The sequence below is a fragment of the Equus przewalskii genome, chromosome 2 (assembly GCF_037783145.1).
Source record: "Equus przewalskii isolate Varuska chromosome 2, EquPr2, whole genome shotgun sequence".
In the NCBI taxonomy this organism is placed as follows: Eukaryota; Metazoa; Chordata; class Mammalia; order Perissodactyla; family Equidae; genus Equus; species Equus przewalskii.
In genome coordinates, this window is record NC_091832.1 from 47,505,423 (window position 1) to 47,520,793 (window position 15,371).

Consider the following 15,371-nt stretch of genomic DNA (forward strand, 5'->3'; position numbering starts at 1 on the left):
ATCTGTAAACTGGGGACCCCCGGTTTCCCTGAGGTATCTGGTAACCGCAGCATGCTAGCCAGGGCAGGGGGACAGTGGTGCTGCCCACAGGTCAGCCAGGGGCTGTCTCCAGAACCCCAGACGCTCATGGGCAAGCGTGGTCGTTGGTTCTCAGTAGAGAGAAGGCTCACCCCAGACTCTGACCCAGAGGGGCCTTTGCCCTCAGGCACATCGATGCCCACAGAGGCGGCTGCCGTCGGCTGGAAGCTGCACCACACGGCTGTGCGGGAGGGACTTGCACACCCCTGGAGTCTGCAGGAGGCCAGGCCCAGAGCCACCTAGGCGTGTTTTCCCATTAACCAAAGTAACAATAAGAGAGAGGGACACCCTCATCTGAAAAGGCACTAGCTGCCACCACCGGTCAGGGGATGGGCAGGGACTAACTGTGATCCCGCAGGGGTTCGGGAAATGGCTCTAACCCTGAACGCCGTTTCTCCACCCCCCTGCATGTGCACCAGGGAACACCTATTCTGGCCAGTTTGTCTTGGGAGAGCCTCAAGGACGCGGCATCATGACATACAAGGCCGGCGGGCGTTACGAAGGGGAGCTCTCCCATGGCATGAGAGAAGGTGTGGTTTCCACAAGAAGTCGCTGAGTGTGGGCTGCATGCCGGGCGCTGCGTGGGGAACCTGGAGACTAGCACCCCTCCCCGAGGCTCCGATTCAGGGAGTCTGGATGGGCTCAGGGATCTGCACTTGACCAGGGAGCCTGATGCCCACTCAGGTCCGGGAACCACTGCCCCAGCCCATCTGACTCTGGAGGGGGGAAAGGAGGGGAGAATCTGGTACAGTTCAGTTCATGCGGGGCTGGGCCTGTGACATGGGTCGTGCATCAGTGAGCCACTGCTGCATAACAAGCCCCCCAAAAACTAGCGGCTCCAAACAACCGCCATTTTGTAATTTGCTCATGATCCTGGGGGTCAGCAGCCTGGCCTGGGCTTGGCTGGGCTGGTCTTCTGGCCTCTCATAGGGTCACCAATATGGTTGCCATCATGGCGCCTCAACCAGGGCTGGCGGTCCCCAGGGTGCTCACCCTCAGCCTGGGAGCTTCCGGGGGGCGAGAAGCTATAGGTCCTCTTGAGGCCTCTGCTTGGTCACTTCTTCCACATTCTGCTGGACAAAGCGAGTCAGGAGGCCACATTCCTGGGGGGAAGAATGGGGTGGGCCGGGGGGGAGGAGCAGGCGAGCTGTCACCTTGGCCCAGAGACCAGATGCTCACTGCTCCTGGGAGACCAGCCACTGCCAGGAAGCGAGCAGACCAGTCACCACACATCCGATGGCGGACGCAGCTTTCCTTTGTGCTTCTGGGGTCTGCTCACACAGGAAGCAGAAATACGCTCACTCTTCCGAATTGTCCAAAACCTGAAAATACCGCAGAGTTTAATGAAGCCTCAGCCTCACGAGTGTGTCCTCTGGCCCTTTGGGTAGATCATTCGAGGCCCAGCACGGCCGTTCTCGCTGTGAACTCATGCACCTGCAAACAGTTTGACTGCACAGCATCGCTGTCCCGGCTGCACAGTCTCGAATGTTAGGGTGTAAGGGGCCCCTTAAATGGCCCCCTCCCACCATCACTCAGGACCTTTGAGAGCTGAACCCTGGAGCCACTTCCACTGGTGTGCTGGCAGCCGGCACTGTCCCAAATCAAATTTGTCATTCCCATTCCGGGCAGCGCTGGACGGTGCCGAGGGACCCCCTGGAGCCAGCCTTGAAGGGCCACTTGGCTCCTGCGGGGCACCGACCCCGGCCTTCTCCCAAACTCACCACCCTCCTCCTCCTGGCAGGGCCCGCAAACCCCTTCCCGGGAGGAGGGCCTGTGCAATGGGGACACGAGGTGGCACTCGGCTCTCGCTCCTTCCCTAGGACATGGGTGCCTGGTGGACCAGGACGGACAAGTGTACCGTGGGGCCTTCCACAGCAACAAGCGGCATGGCCGGGGGCAGATGGTCTTTCTGTGAGTGTCAGTGAGTGTGCCTCCCTCGCCCGCCCCACACCAGCCCCACGGCCGCACCATGTCTGCTCCTCACCTGCCCACACCCGCCTCTCATCCTCCGATGCCTGGTCGGCACAGTAGGGTGTGTTTTGGGTGTGATTCTGTACTTTCTGGCTTAGTTGCTGAAGTTGGTTATTTGTGTGCTTGGTGGAAAAGACGTCGGTCCCCTAGTGAATACCTCGGGCAGGTGGCGCTGGCGGGCTTGTCAGCGCACAAAGGCCTTCTCCCTGGGCGTGCTGCTGAGCACCCAAGCCTGTCTTGGCCCCTGGGGCCGTTTCTCTGCCAAATCCTGCCGTTCAAATTTACAGGCCCGCTTCCCCCTTTTTCTCTATTGTCAAATCCTGCACCCCTGGGGGCCTGGCGAGCGGGGCCTGGCGGCTGGCGGCGTCAGGACCGGGCTCCTGTCATCGCCCCCTGCCAAGCGCCAAGCCCTCCTGCCTCTCCGCGGCCATCTGCTCAGGGCCTATTTTTGCCTCGGCCCCGGTGGCGCGTGCTGAGCCCCGGTCGGAGGAGCCGGTCTGAGTCAGCGCCACCACCTGGCCTCCCCCGGCCTGAGAGCAGCCTCTGTGTTTGTCCCTCAGGAACGGTGACAAGTATGACGGTGACTGGGTCCGGGACCAGCGTCAGGGGCACGGGGTGCTCTGCCAGGCCGACGGCTCCACCTACGAGGTACCAGGGACCTGCGGGACCCAGACTCGGGGGGCTTCTGGGGCGCTTGCTCTGCCCCGGGTGATCTCAGGGGACAGCTCAGGGGCTGCTCTTCATGACCTGCGAGGCTGGGATGGCGACTACTCGCATTTCGCTGATGAGAAAACTGAAGCGTGAAGAGGTCAAGGGCCCCGGCCAGTACCGCTTCGTGCTGTCTGGTCCCTGCAAGGTCCTCGGGACCCTCATGCCACCGCAGGAACGAGGCGATGCCTCCCGCTCCTCGGGGGATGCCACACCGACCGGTGGAGCATTTTTGATGAGAAACACCCTTGCGCCCAGGTGCCCCCCGCAGCCCCTCCTCTCCACACGAGCCAGGCTCCGTGCCCGTCCCCGAGTCGTCATGGCAGGTGTTACATGTCGGGGGCTTGATGGTGGGCCTTCAGGTGCTACACGGCGGGTGGGAGAGATCCAGGCAGACGGGGAGACCTTTTCAGGCTCCCGGAATCCATCATTCCTTTTTTTTACTGGATGCTGGCCTGTATGCCCAGCCGGGGAACTGCCCGCTGGCTGGAGCAGGGTATGGAGGGGAAGGCGGCGCCCCATTCCAGGCCCTGGAGCCACGGCCGGCGGGTCGGAGCCTCACTCTAAGCTCTCGGAAGCGCTGGCAGGAACGGTGGTCCGATCTCTGTGTTTGAACGGTCCCCAGGCACGTGTTGGGAGGGTCTGCAGTCGTCAGCAGAGGTGATGGCAGCCCGCACGGGGTGCAGAGGGCAAATTCAGGGTGGTTTGGAGGTAAAGATGCCGGACTTCCGGACTTGTTAACAGATTGGATGTCGTCAAGGTGAAGGCAGGAGGCGACGATGACTCCTGGGTTTTGGCACGAGCGTCAGATGGATGGATGGTGGTGCCTGTACCAGCATCCAGTCAGGAGACAGGAGCAACCCTAGTGACTAATGTGAAGATTGTTAACTAGTGAAGGGTGGTGAACACTACAAAGTGTAAAAGCAGAATCATGAAAAGAGCAAATACAGAAGTGGCCCAGGAGACTCCCCCACTGATGGCACTCGGGGATGGGCTTGGTGTGTCCCTGGGCCTGGCTGGGGGCTGAGCTCCTTGGAAACGTGACTCCATAATACCAGTGGCCTCCTGAGTGACAGGTTGTGTTGTGACACTGAGTGTTGGTTGTGATGTGCCGACTGAGTCAAGGGCCTTGCTGCACGTGGCTGTTGGGACGGGAGTGACAACCACAGGGACAGTGGTGGGCTGGCCTCCTGAGTGTCCTGGAGCACTTACGCGAGAAAACGACAAGCTCAGGTCTCTGAACTCTCTGCTCATGTCACAGCCAGAGAAGCAGAGACCCCACGGCGGCCCCCAAAGGACCCCTCATTTCTTACGTGCACAGGACTGAAGCAAGATGTAACTGTGTGGGTTGTGGAATTACGAAGTCGGTTGAATTCACATACCCACCAGGTTTCTCACATGCAAGTTAGAGCGAAGACTTGGAAAGAGTGGACCCAGGGACAGGATGAGCCCAGCCCTCCCAGTCAGACCCCGCAGAGACACAGCGTGTTGGGGCCGCGCTGGGCACAGGAGGTTCCTAGGTGCCAGCGGCCGCGGCTGGTCTGCAGGAAGCCAGCCTGGGTGCAGAGACAGCATCAGTGGGTCCTCCGCCACCTGAACCTTATGAGTTAGGAGTGGACACACCTGTCCCAGGGGAGGCCCGTCCCCACAGGGCCCCACTGCGTCCTCTGCAGTGCGCCCCAGCCGCAGAGAGAAACCTCTCAGGGTGCCACTCAGCAGCACAACCCCGGGCGGAGAAGCGTGGCTTTGGGGCTGAGAGGTGAGGAAGTGGTGACTGGCGCAGGGCCCTTGTTGACCTGGAGCGGCTCGAGGGGGTGGTGGAGCGTTAGTGGGCAGGGAGTCTCGCCTGGCCTGCGAAGCCCTGACAGCTGTGCTTGGACATGGGGCCTGGGGCGCAGGAACCCCACACGGTCGCCTTCCCTGCTGGTGAGACCCAGCTCTTCTTGGGTGACCCCGTGGCCAGGCCCCTTCTGGGGCTACAGCCCCGGTCAAGGCTGTTGGCCACTGGCAGTGTCCTCGGTCTGCGTGCCCATTGCGCCCGCCTTGCTGAACCCATTTGCAAATGCTGCTGTGAGCCGGCAGAAGCTGCATCTCTCCCCGAGGGCACATCACCCACCCCAGTGGGACCAGCCTCTGGGGGCAGCCACGGCACCACCGCTCATTCTCCTCAACCCTCGGGAGCATCAGGGGAGGAGAGCAAGGCTTCCTCCTCCCGCACCCACCCTGCCATGCTGGAGCGGCCCATGGTGTCCAGGATGCACTCAGGGAGGCAGCTTCTGGTCACACACGAGGATCGCTCCCTGCGGCGCTGGGCTCGAGTCCTGGGTGCCAGCACCAGCCTCAGCTCTTCACGTGTTGCCTTGCTGGGTCTCTCAAGGCTCCTGAGGGAAGTGCCCTTTGGCCATTTTATAGACGAGGAAACCGAGGCACTGGGGAGGCCTCCCAACCCAGGAGCAGCCAAGCAGCCTGAACCCGGTTCTGACCTTGGGCCCATGGGATTCTCGGTCAGCGTGGGAGTGCCGGCGGGCAGGGCTGGCCGAGGGAGCTTCACGTTCTTCCAGAGAACGGGACAGCCTCTGCCCCCACACGGCCCCACCCAGAGGCTGTCCTGTCCCTCGGCCCCCTGGCCGCCTCCAGGGCCTCGTGGCGGGGCGGTGGCTGCCCAGTGACTGGGTCAGTGCCCATCGGTGGCCTGGGCACTGCTGGGCCCCACTCGGGCCTCCCCTGCAAATTGTGGCTCAGCCCAGAAGGGACGGGACTGGGGACGGCACTCCACGCGCCAGGCCGACTCAGGCCCACCGCCCACCCGCCGCACTCCACCAGGGGGCAGCCCGGCCCACAAAGAGCCGCCTGCCGGCCGCATGGGGGGCTTCTGCTGCTCAGGAGCTGAGATGCTGTGCTCCGAGTCACTGATTGGCAGCTGGAGAAACGCCCCAGGCTGCAGTTCCTGCAGCCAGCCTGCCTCCTCCGAAAGCCTGGCCAATCGCCCCCTCGGGGCCACAGCCACGCTGGCCCAACCTACAGACGCTGGGATCCCCACGGCCCGCGAGGGAGGCAGCGGTTTCGTCCACCCCGGGTGCCTCAGATGGGCTGGTGTCCCTCCTGTCGCGGAGGCCTGGTCTCCCAGTCACGCCTCCCCAGGGTTCAAACACCGTCCACCTTCAGCCCGTGTCGCTCGGCGATGCCCCAACCTCTCGAGCCTCTTGTGCTCCGAGGACCTCGGACCACCTCAACTGGTCTCCTTCCGGGCTGTGGACCCCCAGGGGCCCTGAACACTGCCTGCACACACTGCCCCTCCGTTGTGTTGGTGGCCCAGCTGGAACACTGCCCGTGGAGTGTCCTGTGTGGGCAGCCCCAGGCCCCTGTCGCGGGCACTCGGGCCTGGTCAGCAAGCGACGGCTGGACTGGAGCAGCCGCTCTCACCTGCTCACAGACGGTGACCAGAAGACCCAAGCTTGGCGCACAGGTCTGGGAGGGAGGGCCGGCGCCGGGTCAGTTACTGAATTCCTCGGTCCCTCCAGCCGCCTTTCACAAACGACTTCTAGGCGGGTGTGGACACGGTGACAGAGAGAGCTGCGCCCAGGGGAGCGGTGGTGAGGCTGTTCCAGGCTGTGTGGCCAGCTGGCCCGGCGTGGGGAGGGAGCAGCCTTGGGGTTGGAGGGTCGTCTTGGGGTCAGGACTGTGCCCACGGGACGACCTCAGACAGCACACGCTCGCTGCTGCAGACCCCACGCTTCACAGCAGCTGGAGACGCTCACACAGCCGTTTGCCCAAGAAAAACGATTCGCAGCCTGTCGCCCGGCCTGGCCAACAGCAGGCGGAGGGGCTCCCCAGGCTCGGTGTGGACGCAGGGCGAGTACCGCCTTCTGCTGCTGCCACTCAGCACCGGCCTCTCCGCGTGTGGGGACACCTCCTCCACCCAACCCCTGGCGAGAAGGATCACCTGGGAAACAGGAGCCCCCAGGGGGAGTGGGGCGCCACACCCAAGGCCCGGCCCCCGGGAGGTGCCCTTCTCTGTGCTTTCAGGAAGCGAATATTTAGCCCTCTTATAAAAACAAAGTTATTGTAAAATACACATAACCTAAAATTTGCCATTTTGATCATTAAGTGTATGGTTCACTGGCATTGAGCACATTCCCGTTGTTGGGCAACCTTCACCACCGTCCACATCCAGAACTTTCTCATCTTCCCCGACTGAAACTCTGTCCCCATTGAACACTCGCTCCCTGCCCACCCCAGCCCCTGGCCCCCTCCGTCCTCCTTTCTGTCTCTGTGGATTTGACTCCTCCAGGGGCCTCCTGTGAGTAGAACCACAAGTGTTTGTCCTTGTGTCACTGGCTTATGTCCCTCAGTGCAGTGTCCTCAAGGTCCGTCCACGTTGCAGCAGGCGTCAGAATTCCCTTCCTGTTGAGGACTGAGCAGCAGCGCCTCGTGTGGACGGGCCACATTTCACTTGTCCATTTGTCCTGCGATGGACTTGTGTCGCTTCCACGTCTTAGCTGCTGTGAACGATGCTGCTGTGAACGTGGGTGCACATGTCTCTTCGAGACCCTGCTTTAATTCTGGATCTGTACCCAGAAGTGGAATTGCTGGGTCACATGGTAATTCTATTCTTAATTTTTGAGGAACCGACACACTGTGTTCCACAGCGGCTGCCCCGTTTACATTCCCACCAGAGCACACCAGGGTCCTGATTTCCATCTCCTCGCCAGCACTTGTTATTTTGTTTGTTTGTTTGGTGAGCAAGATTGGCCGTGTGTTAACATCTCTGCCAGTCTTCCTCTATTTTGTGTGTGGGACGCCACCACAGCATGGCTTGATGAGCTACCATACGTAGGCCTGCGCCCAGGATCTGAACCAGCGAGCCCCGGGCCACCAAAGCAGAGTGCACAAACTTAACCACTATGCCACCAGGCCGGCCGCTATTTTCTGTTTGTTTTGAAAAAAGAGCCGTCCTAATGGGTGTTAGCCTCATAACAATAAAAGTAGTTAAGCGGCAAGCCTCATCCCCCACCAGCCACACAGGCAGCGCAGGGAGAGCGGCCTGGGCTCCGCTCCTGTGCCGGACCGCTGCTGCGGGGGCTCCTCGCGCTCCCTTCTGTTCGGCATTTCCCTGGCGGGGCCGCCAGCACTGACTTCCGCTCCCTTTCTTCTGTGACAGCATGGTGTCGCAGCCAGGACCTGTGAAACGTCCTGGTGCAGGTAGGTTTGGTGCGATTCCTCTTCCTGTGATCTCCTCCCCCCGAGGCCAGGCCACGGCGCGTCCTCAGATCCCCACCCTCTTTGCCCCGTCGCCTCCAGAAGGCGGCCCTGGGCACCCCATCACCGCAGACCTGCCAGCCATCTGCTTTTTATTTATTTTTGAGGTAATTTTATTTTTTCTGGAAAGACTAGGAAACAGTCTCTGAGGGTGTTCTCACGTCAGAGGGCCCCCAGCCGCCCCTCATATCGTCCCAGCCCCACTCCCACAAGACTGTGCCGACCGGGAGGAGAAGCTCCAGGAGAGTTGGCAGTTACGAGGCTCGGGGCCTCCAGAGGATCCCCTCCGTGTCCGGTGTCCGGTCAGCGGTGGATTCTCCCCCAGCAGCAGGTGCACCTTTTGCAAACCGTCTCTGCCCCCTTGTCCCCCGTGTTCCTTGATGCAGAGCTTTATTCTGAACCTTTAAAGAATTGGTCCTAGAAAAAATTTATTCCTGGAAATAAGTATGTGGTAGCATCTTCCGTCAGACAATAAAAACAACATATCCCGAAGCCAAAAGAGTTTCCCCTTCTCTAGTGATGGAAACTGCACAGCCAGGCTTGGTGGCCAGTGGTCGTGACCGGTTCCTCTCAGGTCCCAAGAGCGTCTCCCGCCTCTGCTGCCCTCCTGTGTCTGTGGGAATCGCTCCCCATGTTCCTGGCTTGAGTTCTGCTGGACTCAGTGCCAGCGAGCTCACCGGCTTCTCCCGAGGACGTGGCCACAGCTCAGTGACACCCTCCCCAGAGAGTGGCATCATTCAGGGAGTCCTCGATGGAGCCTGGGAACCACGTGTGCTGTGGAAGCGAGCAGCACACCTGGTGGAAGGGAAGCCGGCCCGAGCCATTAGGGAGCCACAGCGTGTGTTTGCACATCAGAGCATTCCCTCCCTGTGTGGCTGCGGTGTGGTCCCACCAGCAGCTGCCAGTTTCCGGGCCGTCCCTGGGCGCTGCTCCGTGCGCCTTGGCTGCGTTTCTCTTGTTGGCTTTCCCAGAGGGAGGCCTGCTGGTTGGCACACCTGCTTGCTGCACAAAGCAGGTGGCTGGCCTTATGCACGTCTTCACCTGCCGGCAGCTCCCAGCACCCCCCTCACCTGTGTGTCGGAGGGAGTGCCAGCAACCTTCTGTCCCTGTGCCACCATCCTCAGGCCAGAAGGTCACAGTCCAGGAATGTGGGCAGTGACTCCAGCCTGCAGTGAACACAGAAAGACCATGAGAGGCATCTGAGCTGGTTCGAGCATACATGGGAGGAGGCGTCTGGGCTGCCGCAGCCCCATGTTCCCTGTGAAGTTTCGGACGCATGAGGGCAGTGTGTATTTGCATCCGCAAAACTCATCACAGTTCACACTGTGAAATCCAAGGAGTGTATGGCCCGGGTCAAAGAGGTCAAACGACACACCGTGGACACTGCCGTTAACTCAGAAGCGAGGGAACTTACATCTGAAAAGACTGATGGGTACAGCGCCCCACCGACGCCACCAGCACACTGGCACGGGTGGCCACGGCTGCCCCGGCAGGCTCCCTTGCAAGCTGGAGACCTTGGCCCCCTGGACAGTCTCAGGGCCCAGGCAGGTGACCCTGGACCATGTCCTCACCTGTGACCTGACCCCAGACCCCCCACCTGGTCTTGGAGCCCATGACCTCAGAGGAAGTCCTCGCCACCTTCAGGTCTGAGGTTTGGCAGTGGCGGGGAGCGCTACCTCCTCCAGACTGTGGATACTGTCCGGGCAGACGCTGGGCGAGCCGGGCCCAGGGGAGAGGGGTTCTGGCCGGGGTGGAGGTTCCATGTGTGCCTGGGAGCCCCCGAGAACGCGAGCAGGGCACCACAGCTGCAGAAACAATTCCAATGAAGGAAAAATAGTGTCAATTAACTGGAAAGTGCTTCCTGAAGTGAGAGGAGAGTCAAGTGCTTAATTCTCACAATTTATTCAAACTCGTTTGTCGTGCGGAAACCACTGAAGGAGCCCGGTGCCCTTGTCCTGCCACCTGGCGCCTGCGCCCAGGGAACCGAAGTGTCGTCGAAGAAGCCATGAGTGCATGGGTCCCAATCTGGGAGCTGCGTGTGCTCGGCCACGTCCCTGAGCCCGGCCAGGATGGAGAGGCCGGGCTGTGCTGCCCGCCCACAGCGTTCCCCTCAGGGTCCTGGGGCTGCTCCAGCAACCGCAGGGTGACAAGGTGCGCCTGACTGTCGTTCTGCAGGACCACATCCTGAGGCTGGACCCCCCCGTTCCCCTTAGTCTTGCTGTATTTGTGGCGTGACCCTTCCCGCGCTGGCCCCGTCTTCATCGCCTCCTTCCCGAGTCGTGCCTGCCAAGCACAGGTCCTCGCCTGGCAGGGAGGAGGAGGGAGAGCAGTGGAAGGCACCGACAGCAGGTGTATGTGCCCCGGGGGTTGGTGTCAGCTGTGTCCTCGGTCTCTGTGGTGAGGAGCCCCCTGACCCCCCCGGGTGCCAGCACATTAATATATGTTTGTTCACACTTTGGGTGCGTGTCAGCTACCTGCAAAAGGGTGGCATGTCCGGATGTGTGATTCAGAGCATTAACTGGGAAGGATTCTACACTGTCGGGTTAGTTGCATTGCTCACTGGAACGTGTTTGTCCTGGTTGAGTTCTGCACTAAAGCGGCGAACATCCGGCTCGCCTGGAGCTGTGGTGTGGACTCAGATTCCGGGAGCGCGATTTTCGGGGGCCCGTCTTCACCAACCGAGCTGAATGCTGGGGGCTGTGGGCTCTGGACAGCGGCTGCGCAAGCCACAGACGGTGTTCACACTGGGAGCTATGTCACAGGCGTGTTTACAGCCAGTGTGCACACTCGGTGACTGCGCAGCTTCTCCTCGGCTGGCACGGAAGCCTGTGCCCGCAGGCTGTGCCCCCGAGGCTCGGGTGCTCCGCCGCCCTCCTGGTCTTCTTCCCGGGCCCATCCCACAGCCCGGCCCTCTTTCTGGAAGCCCCCGCTGGTGCTTTATAGAGGACCGAGAGGACGGGGAGGGTGAACAGAAAGGAGAAACGGCCATTACTGCGTGTGACCCCACCTGGCCGACGGGCCTGGTGGCCACTGTGTTGTGTGCAGTCTCTCAGCCTGAGGTACCCGAGCCCCCACCTTGTTCTGATGGAGCCAGAGTTTATCACGAGCCCGTCCGCCCCTGTGGACATGTGGCTCCTGCCCCCGCCACATCCCTGCCACGAGATCTGACGTGGACGTGACCACAACCAGGAAGGGAAGGGAAAGGCCGGGAGTGCTGATCTGGTGCCTCAGGACTTTGCATGTGGCGGGAGCATTTGCAGTCACGAGGTGGAGAGCCGCCACAGGGAGGCTGAGACGGTCCCGAGTGCTGGCGCACAACAGGGTGCGGCCCCCGCGGCTGCTGGCGGGCGGTGCAGACTGAGCTCCGGAGCCGATTTCCAGCATCTTGAATCGCATCTCGCACCTGCCCCTGAGCGGCCTCGGCACGTGGCCCGGCCCGGGGCCTCGAGTCCACCCCAGGATGGGGCAACCCCCGCACACCTGCACAGGGGCAGGAACCAGGACTGCAGCTGCGAGGGCAGGTGGCACGCTTGCCCAGGGCACAGCGAGGGGCAACCCCTGCTGGGGGGGTGGGCACAGGGAAGGGGCCAGAGCAGCGCAGCCCCACATGTCGGTGTTTGCTCCCAGAGGTGGCCGCCCTTCCCTGCGGTCACAACTCTCTGCCCAGCTTTCTTTGGGGCCTGAGCATGTCCTGTTAGACCATCTGTAGATGCCCGGGCCCAGGGACTGAGCCACACTCACTCTGCGCCCCCAGCTGCCGGCACGTAGCCTGAAGCCTTGGAGAAGGGTGTGCATTCTAGGCTAACGGGGGAGGTGGGTTGGGGTGATGGATTCAGTTCGGCTCTTGTGTGGTTTGCATTTGATGGACCGTGAGCCCCGTTTCCTGAATTGAAACTGGTCTAGGATGGCATCGTGGGGGGAATGGTCTTCCCAGTAAGGGGAGCATTCCAGCGACTTCCTCACCGATGAGCGTCACCACCGGCTCCCAGCAAACAGAGGAACTGGGGCTCAAGCTGGGCAAAGCTCTGGTGCCCATGTTAGCGTGCCCCACACGCCTCCCGGCTGTCGCTGCCCCAACTCAGGGACAGCAGCCCAGCTCAGCTCAGGACTCCCCTGCTCTGCCACCCACCCCTCCAGGTCACCATGCCTATTGTGGCCAGTGAGCCCTGCTGCCCCCACCATGCACATGTCCCCACACACTCTCGCACACAGAGGCGTGCACACGTGCAGACACACACACACACCCATGACACACGTGCGTGCACAGTAACCCCTTTCTGGTGGCAGGCCCTAAGCACCCAGATGTTGCTCAGAGGCCTGTGCTGGCACCAGGGATGGTCAGCTGGTGACTCTGGGGCAGTACCCCTCCCCACCCCTCAGCCTAGGACGGCAGCACAGGGCCCACTGGATTGGCTGTGGGTCCTCTCATCTGCTGTGACATCTTGGAGCCGTGCCTTCACTTTGGTCTGGTTTGTCACCTGCAGATATGAGCCACATCTTAGGGGACGTCAAGACACTCTCCATGGTGTCGGCCGTGCTAAACACTGAGCATCGGGGACGCAGGAGGCGCGCGGCCTCAGGAGGCACGAGCTGGTCGTCAGACTGACTCAGTCTCTGGGTCTTGGGACTGGAGGGACGAGGCTGCCCTGAGGCTCCAGGACAGCCAGGGCCCCGTTGGGGCAGCTATTCCTCTGGCCACCTGGCACCCCTGCTGGCAGCCCGGCCCCCCCTGAAGCCAAGAGCTGTTGTTTACCGCTGTTGCCAGGCGCCCCTGAGGGCTGTCTGTTGTCTGTGCCCCTGGACTGGAGGGTGAGCTGTGGTCAGGCAGCAGCTGACCCGGCCTGGGCGACAGCGGTGCTGTCATCTCTTATTGTGACCTGGCTCCCCAGCCCATAGTACACAGGGCCCATGTGTTCTAAACAGCCTGTGGAAAGCTCTTTTTCCCCAGATTTTGGTGTGTCTGAGCTCTTTGGGGCTGCAGCCTTCAGGGGCCATTCCCACGTCTGCCATATAGCCCCAAGTGGCCTCTCCCAAGGGCCTGTGAGAGCCCCTGGTGGCCCCATCACCGGGAGCCCAGACCCGAGCATGTGGGGCTCACTTGTTCTGCGGCTTCTCAGGCTCTGGCCTCAGCTGCTCGTCCCTTAGTGTCCTGCATTTCTTCCCCAAGTCTGCGGTGTGAGTCCCAGGGCCCGGGGTCCCCTGCGGGCAGCGCCCTCCACAGGGAAGAGGCCCAGGCCACCTGACCTCAGCCCAACCCCAGCTGCCCGGTGGCCTGGGCCCACTCACCGGGCAGGGGAGCCAGAGCCCAGCGAGCGCCTGCAGCAGAGTGAGCGGAACCAGAGGCGCCTTTGGCTGATCCTTCTTCCAAGAGGAGTAATTCATAGTCAAATAAGACAGGATCTTGAAATTTTCCAGGAAAGTGCATTTCCTGCCATTTCACATTATTCTCCCGCCGGGTCGTGTGCACGCTTTGGAGACGAGGCTTGTTCTGGGGCGGCAGAGCCAGCTGTGCAGCAAGCGGGTGTCCCCGGGTGCGCTGTGCGGGCTCACACTGTGTTCTTAATCGGCCTTTTCGTTATCGGGCTGTGTTCGGAACACTCGCGTCCCTCAGCCCACACCGCAGCGCAGAAGTGGGCCTCTTTTGTGATGTTCTCTGCACAAGTGCAATGTCTTTTGTATTAAAAGGACTTTTGTGCTGAAAAGTGTGCCCTTTTGAGCCCCTGTTTTGTTTGCATTTTGCATAAGTGCCATAGTTCCCAAACTTCCTGGTTTCTAAAAACTCAAAGGGGAGTGTGTTTTGCGAAGCAAATTGGGTTGCTTTCGAATAAAGCGTAATTTGTCACCCTCAGGACAGCATGGTTTTCCAGCAGCCTTGGTCCCAGGGTCCCGTGGAGCCTGGGGGCCGCCGTGCTGTGCGGGACAGAAGTGCCCCCGGCGTCGCGCGTCCCCCACAGTGGCCGAGCCCATCTGAGCCCACACGGTTCTCTCTGCAGGGACAGTGGCACAGCGACGTCTTCAGTGGACTGGGCAGCATGGCTCACTGCTCGGGGGTCGTCTACCGCGGAATGTGGATCAATGGCCACCCGGCAGGTAGTTGTCCCCCGGCCTTCCCGTTGGCCGTGTGAGGTCCTCTGGTAGGGACACGTCTGGGTCTGGCCGTGTTCTCTCCCAGGTGACCTTGGGAGGTGTTGGACCAAGAGGTGTTGGGGGGCTAGGATGAAGTGGAAGCTAAGATCCCACCCCCTTTTAGGAAAAACATGGTCTGACGTGGTTTCAAAGGGCTCATGATGTGCAGACGCCCCAGTCAGACCTTGGACCCAAGTGGTCCTGCTTCCAAGGAGGCTTCCCAGCCTTGGGGGTCTCCCACCCACGGGGTCTCCCAGTACAGGGTCCTGGGCGTCTGGGGCCCCCACGAGGTCTCCATCTGACCCCCACCCTGAGCTCTTTGCACTGTGACATGACCACAGGTGGCCTGTGGCCTGCATGGGCCTCTACTGGGGGGCTGCCTCCCCTCCCTGTATTGCCCCCTGGGCGTTGGGGAGGCCTCCCATTAGGCTCCAGGATGAAGGTGCCACTCCAGGGGTCAGTCTGGCCAGGGACATGGGTCACTGGTAAGAACCTTGGTGCCAGGTCTGTGGGTGCAGCTGCTGACAGGCCGTGCACCTGAGAGGCTTGGTCCAGGCAGCTGCCATGTACCTTGGGTGGGTCCCCAGGACCCCTGGGTGGGGAGAGGCCACAGGGCGCTAATAACAACCCTCAGCATCTGTGGCACCTGCTGGGCCAAGTGGGGCTCCTCCTGTGGGCGCAGGTCCTGGGAAGGGAGGAGGCTGGGGGCACTCGGGGACAGGGTCTTGGTACTCACAGTGCACAACACATCCCCCGGGGTGCCACGGCCACCCGCAGCCTGGGTCAGGCCAGGCCTGCTTGAGAGGCTTCTGGGTCCTTCCCAGCCCCTTGGCATTAGGCCAAGCCCTTGGTCCACCGGGGGCGTCTTAGTAACTTCACCTTGGGAAGGAATTCAGATCCCACCCCAGCCAAGTGAGGGGGCCGCTCGGAAGCCCTGGGTGTGGAAGACTCTGGTGCGAGGCGTGAGATGTGGCCTCGCTTCCCCGCAACGGGCTCAGGCCACGCCCCCGACTCCCTGAGTCGTGGTGGCCTCTGGCTTTACCCTGCTGAGTGCCGGGCGGCCCCCCCGGAGCAGAGCAGGGCTGTGCCCGTGTGAGCTGGTGCCCTCCAGCCCCATAGTCATCAGAAGTCCCACCAGCACCTGTGGCCCTGGACACGCTCCCATGGGTGCTTCCTCCTGGCTGGCGTGTCATGGGTAGAGCTCCAGGTGGCCTGACCTCCTGAGCTTT

General features: G+C 61.6%; 1 protein-coding gene across 15 annotated transcripts in view; it reads left to right on the forward strand.

The window, feature by feature from the left end:
- Positions 1-15,371, forward strand: part of MORN1 (MORN repeat containing 1) — a 61,245-nt gene that overhangs the window by 2,798 nt on the left and 43,076 nt on the right. For 4 of the 15 annotated variants that reach the window (XM_070605209.1, XM_070605188.1, XM_070605293.1 and 1 more), the window contains exons 4-7: positions 498-608; positions 1,899-1,989; positions 2,610-2,697; positions 14,010-14,106. In XM_070605209.1, coding sequence (XP_070461310.1) covers positions 498-608; positions 1,899-1,989; positions 2,610-2,697; positions 14,010-14,106 — 387 coding nt within the window. Of the gene's footprint in view, positions 1-497; positions 609-1,898; positions 1,990-2,609; positions 2,698-14,009; positions 14,110-15,371 lie in introns of all 15 variants that reach the window. The other 11 variants (XM_070605198.1, XM_070605178.1, XM_070605249.1 and 8 more) reach the window with 4 other exon arrangements.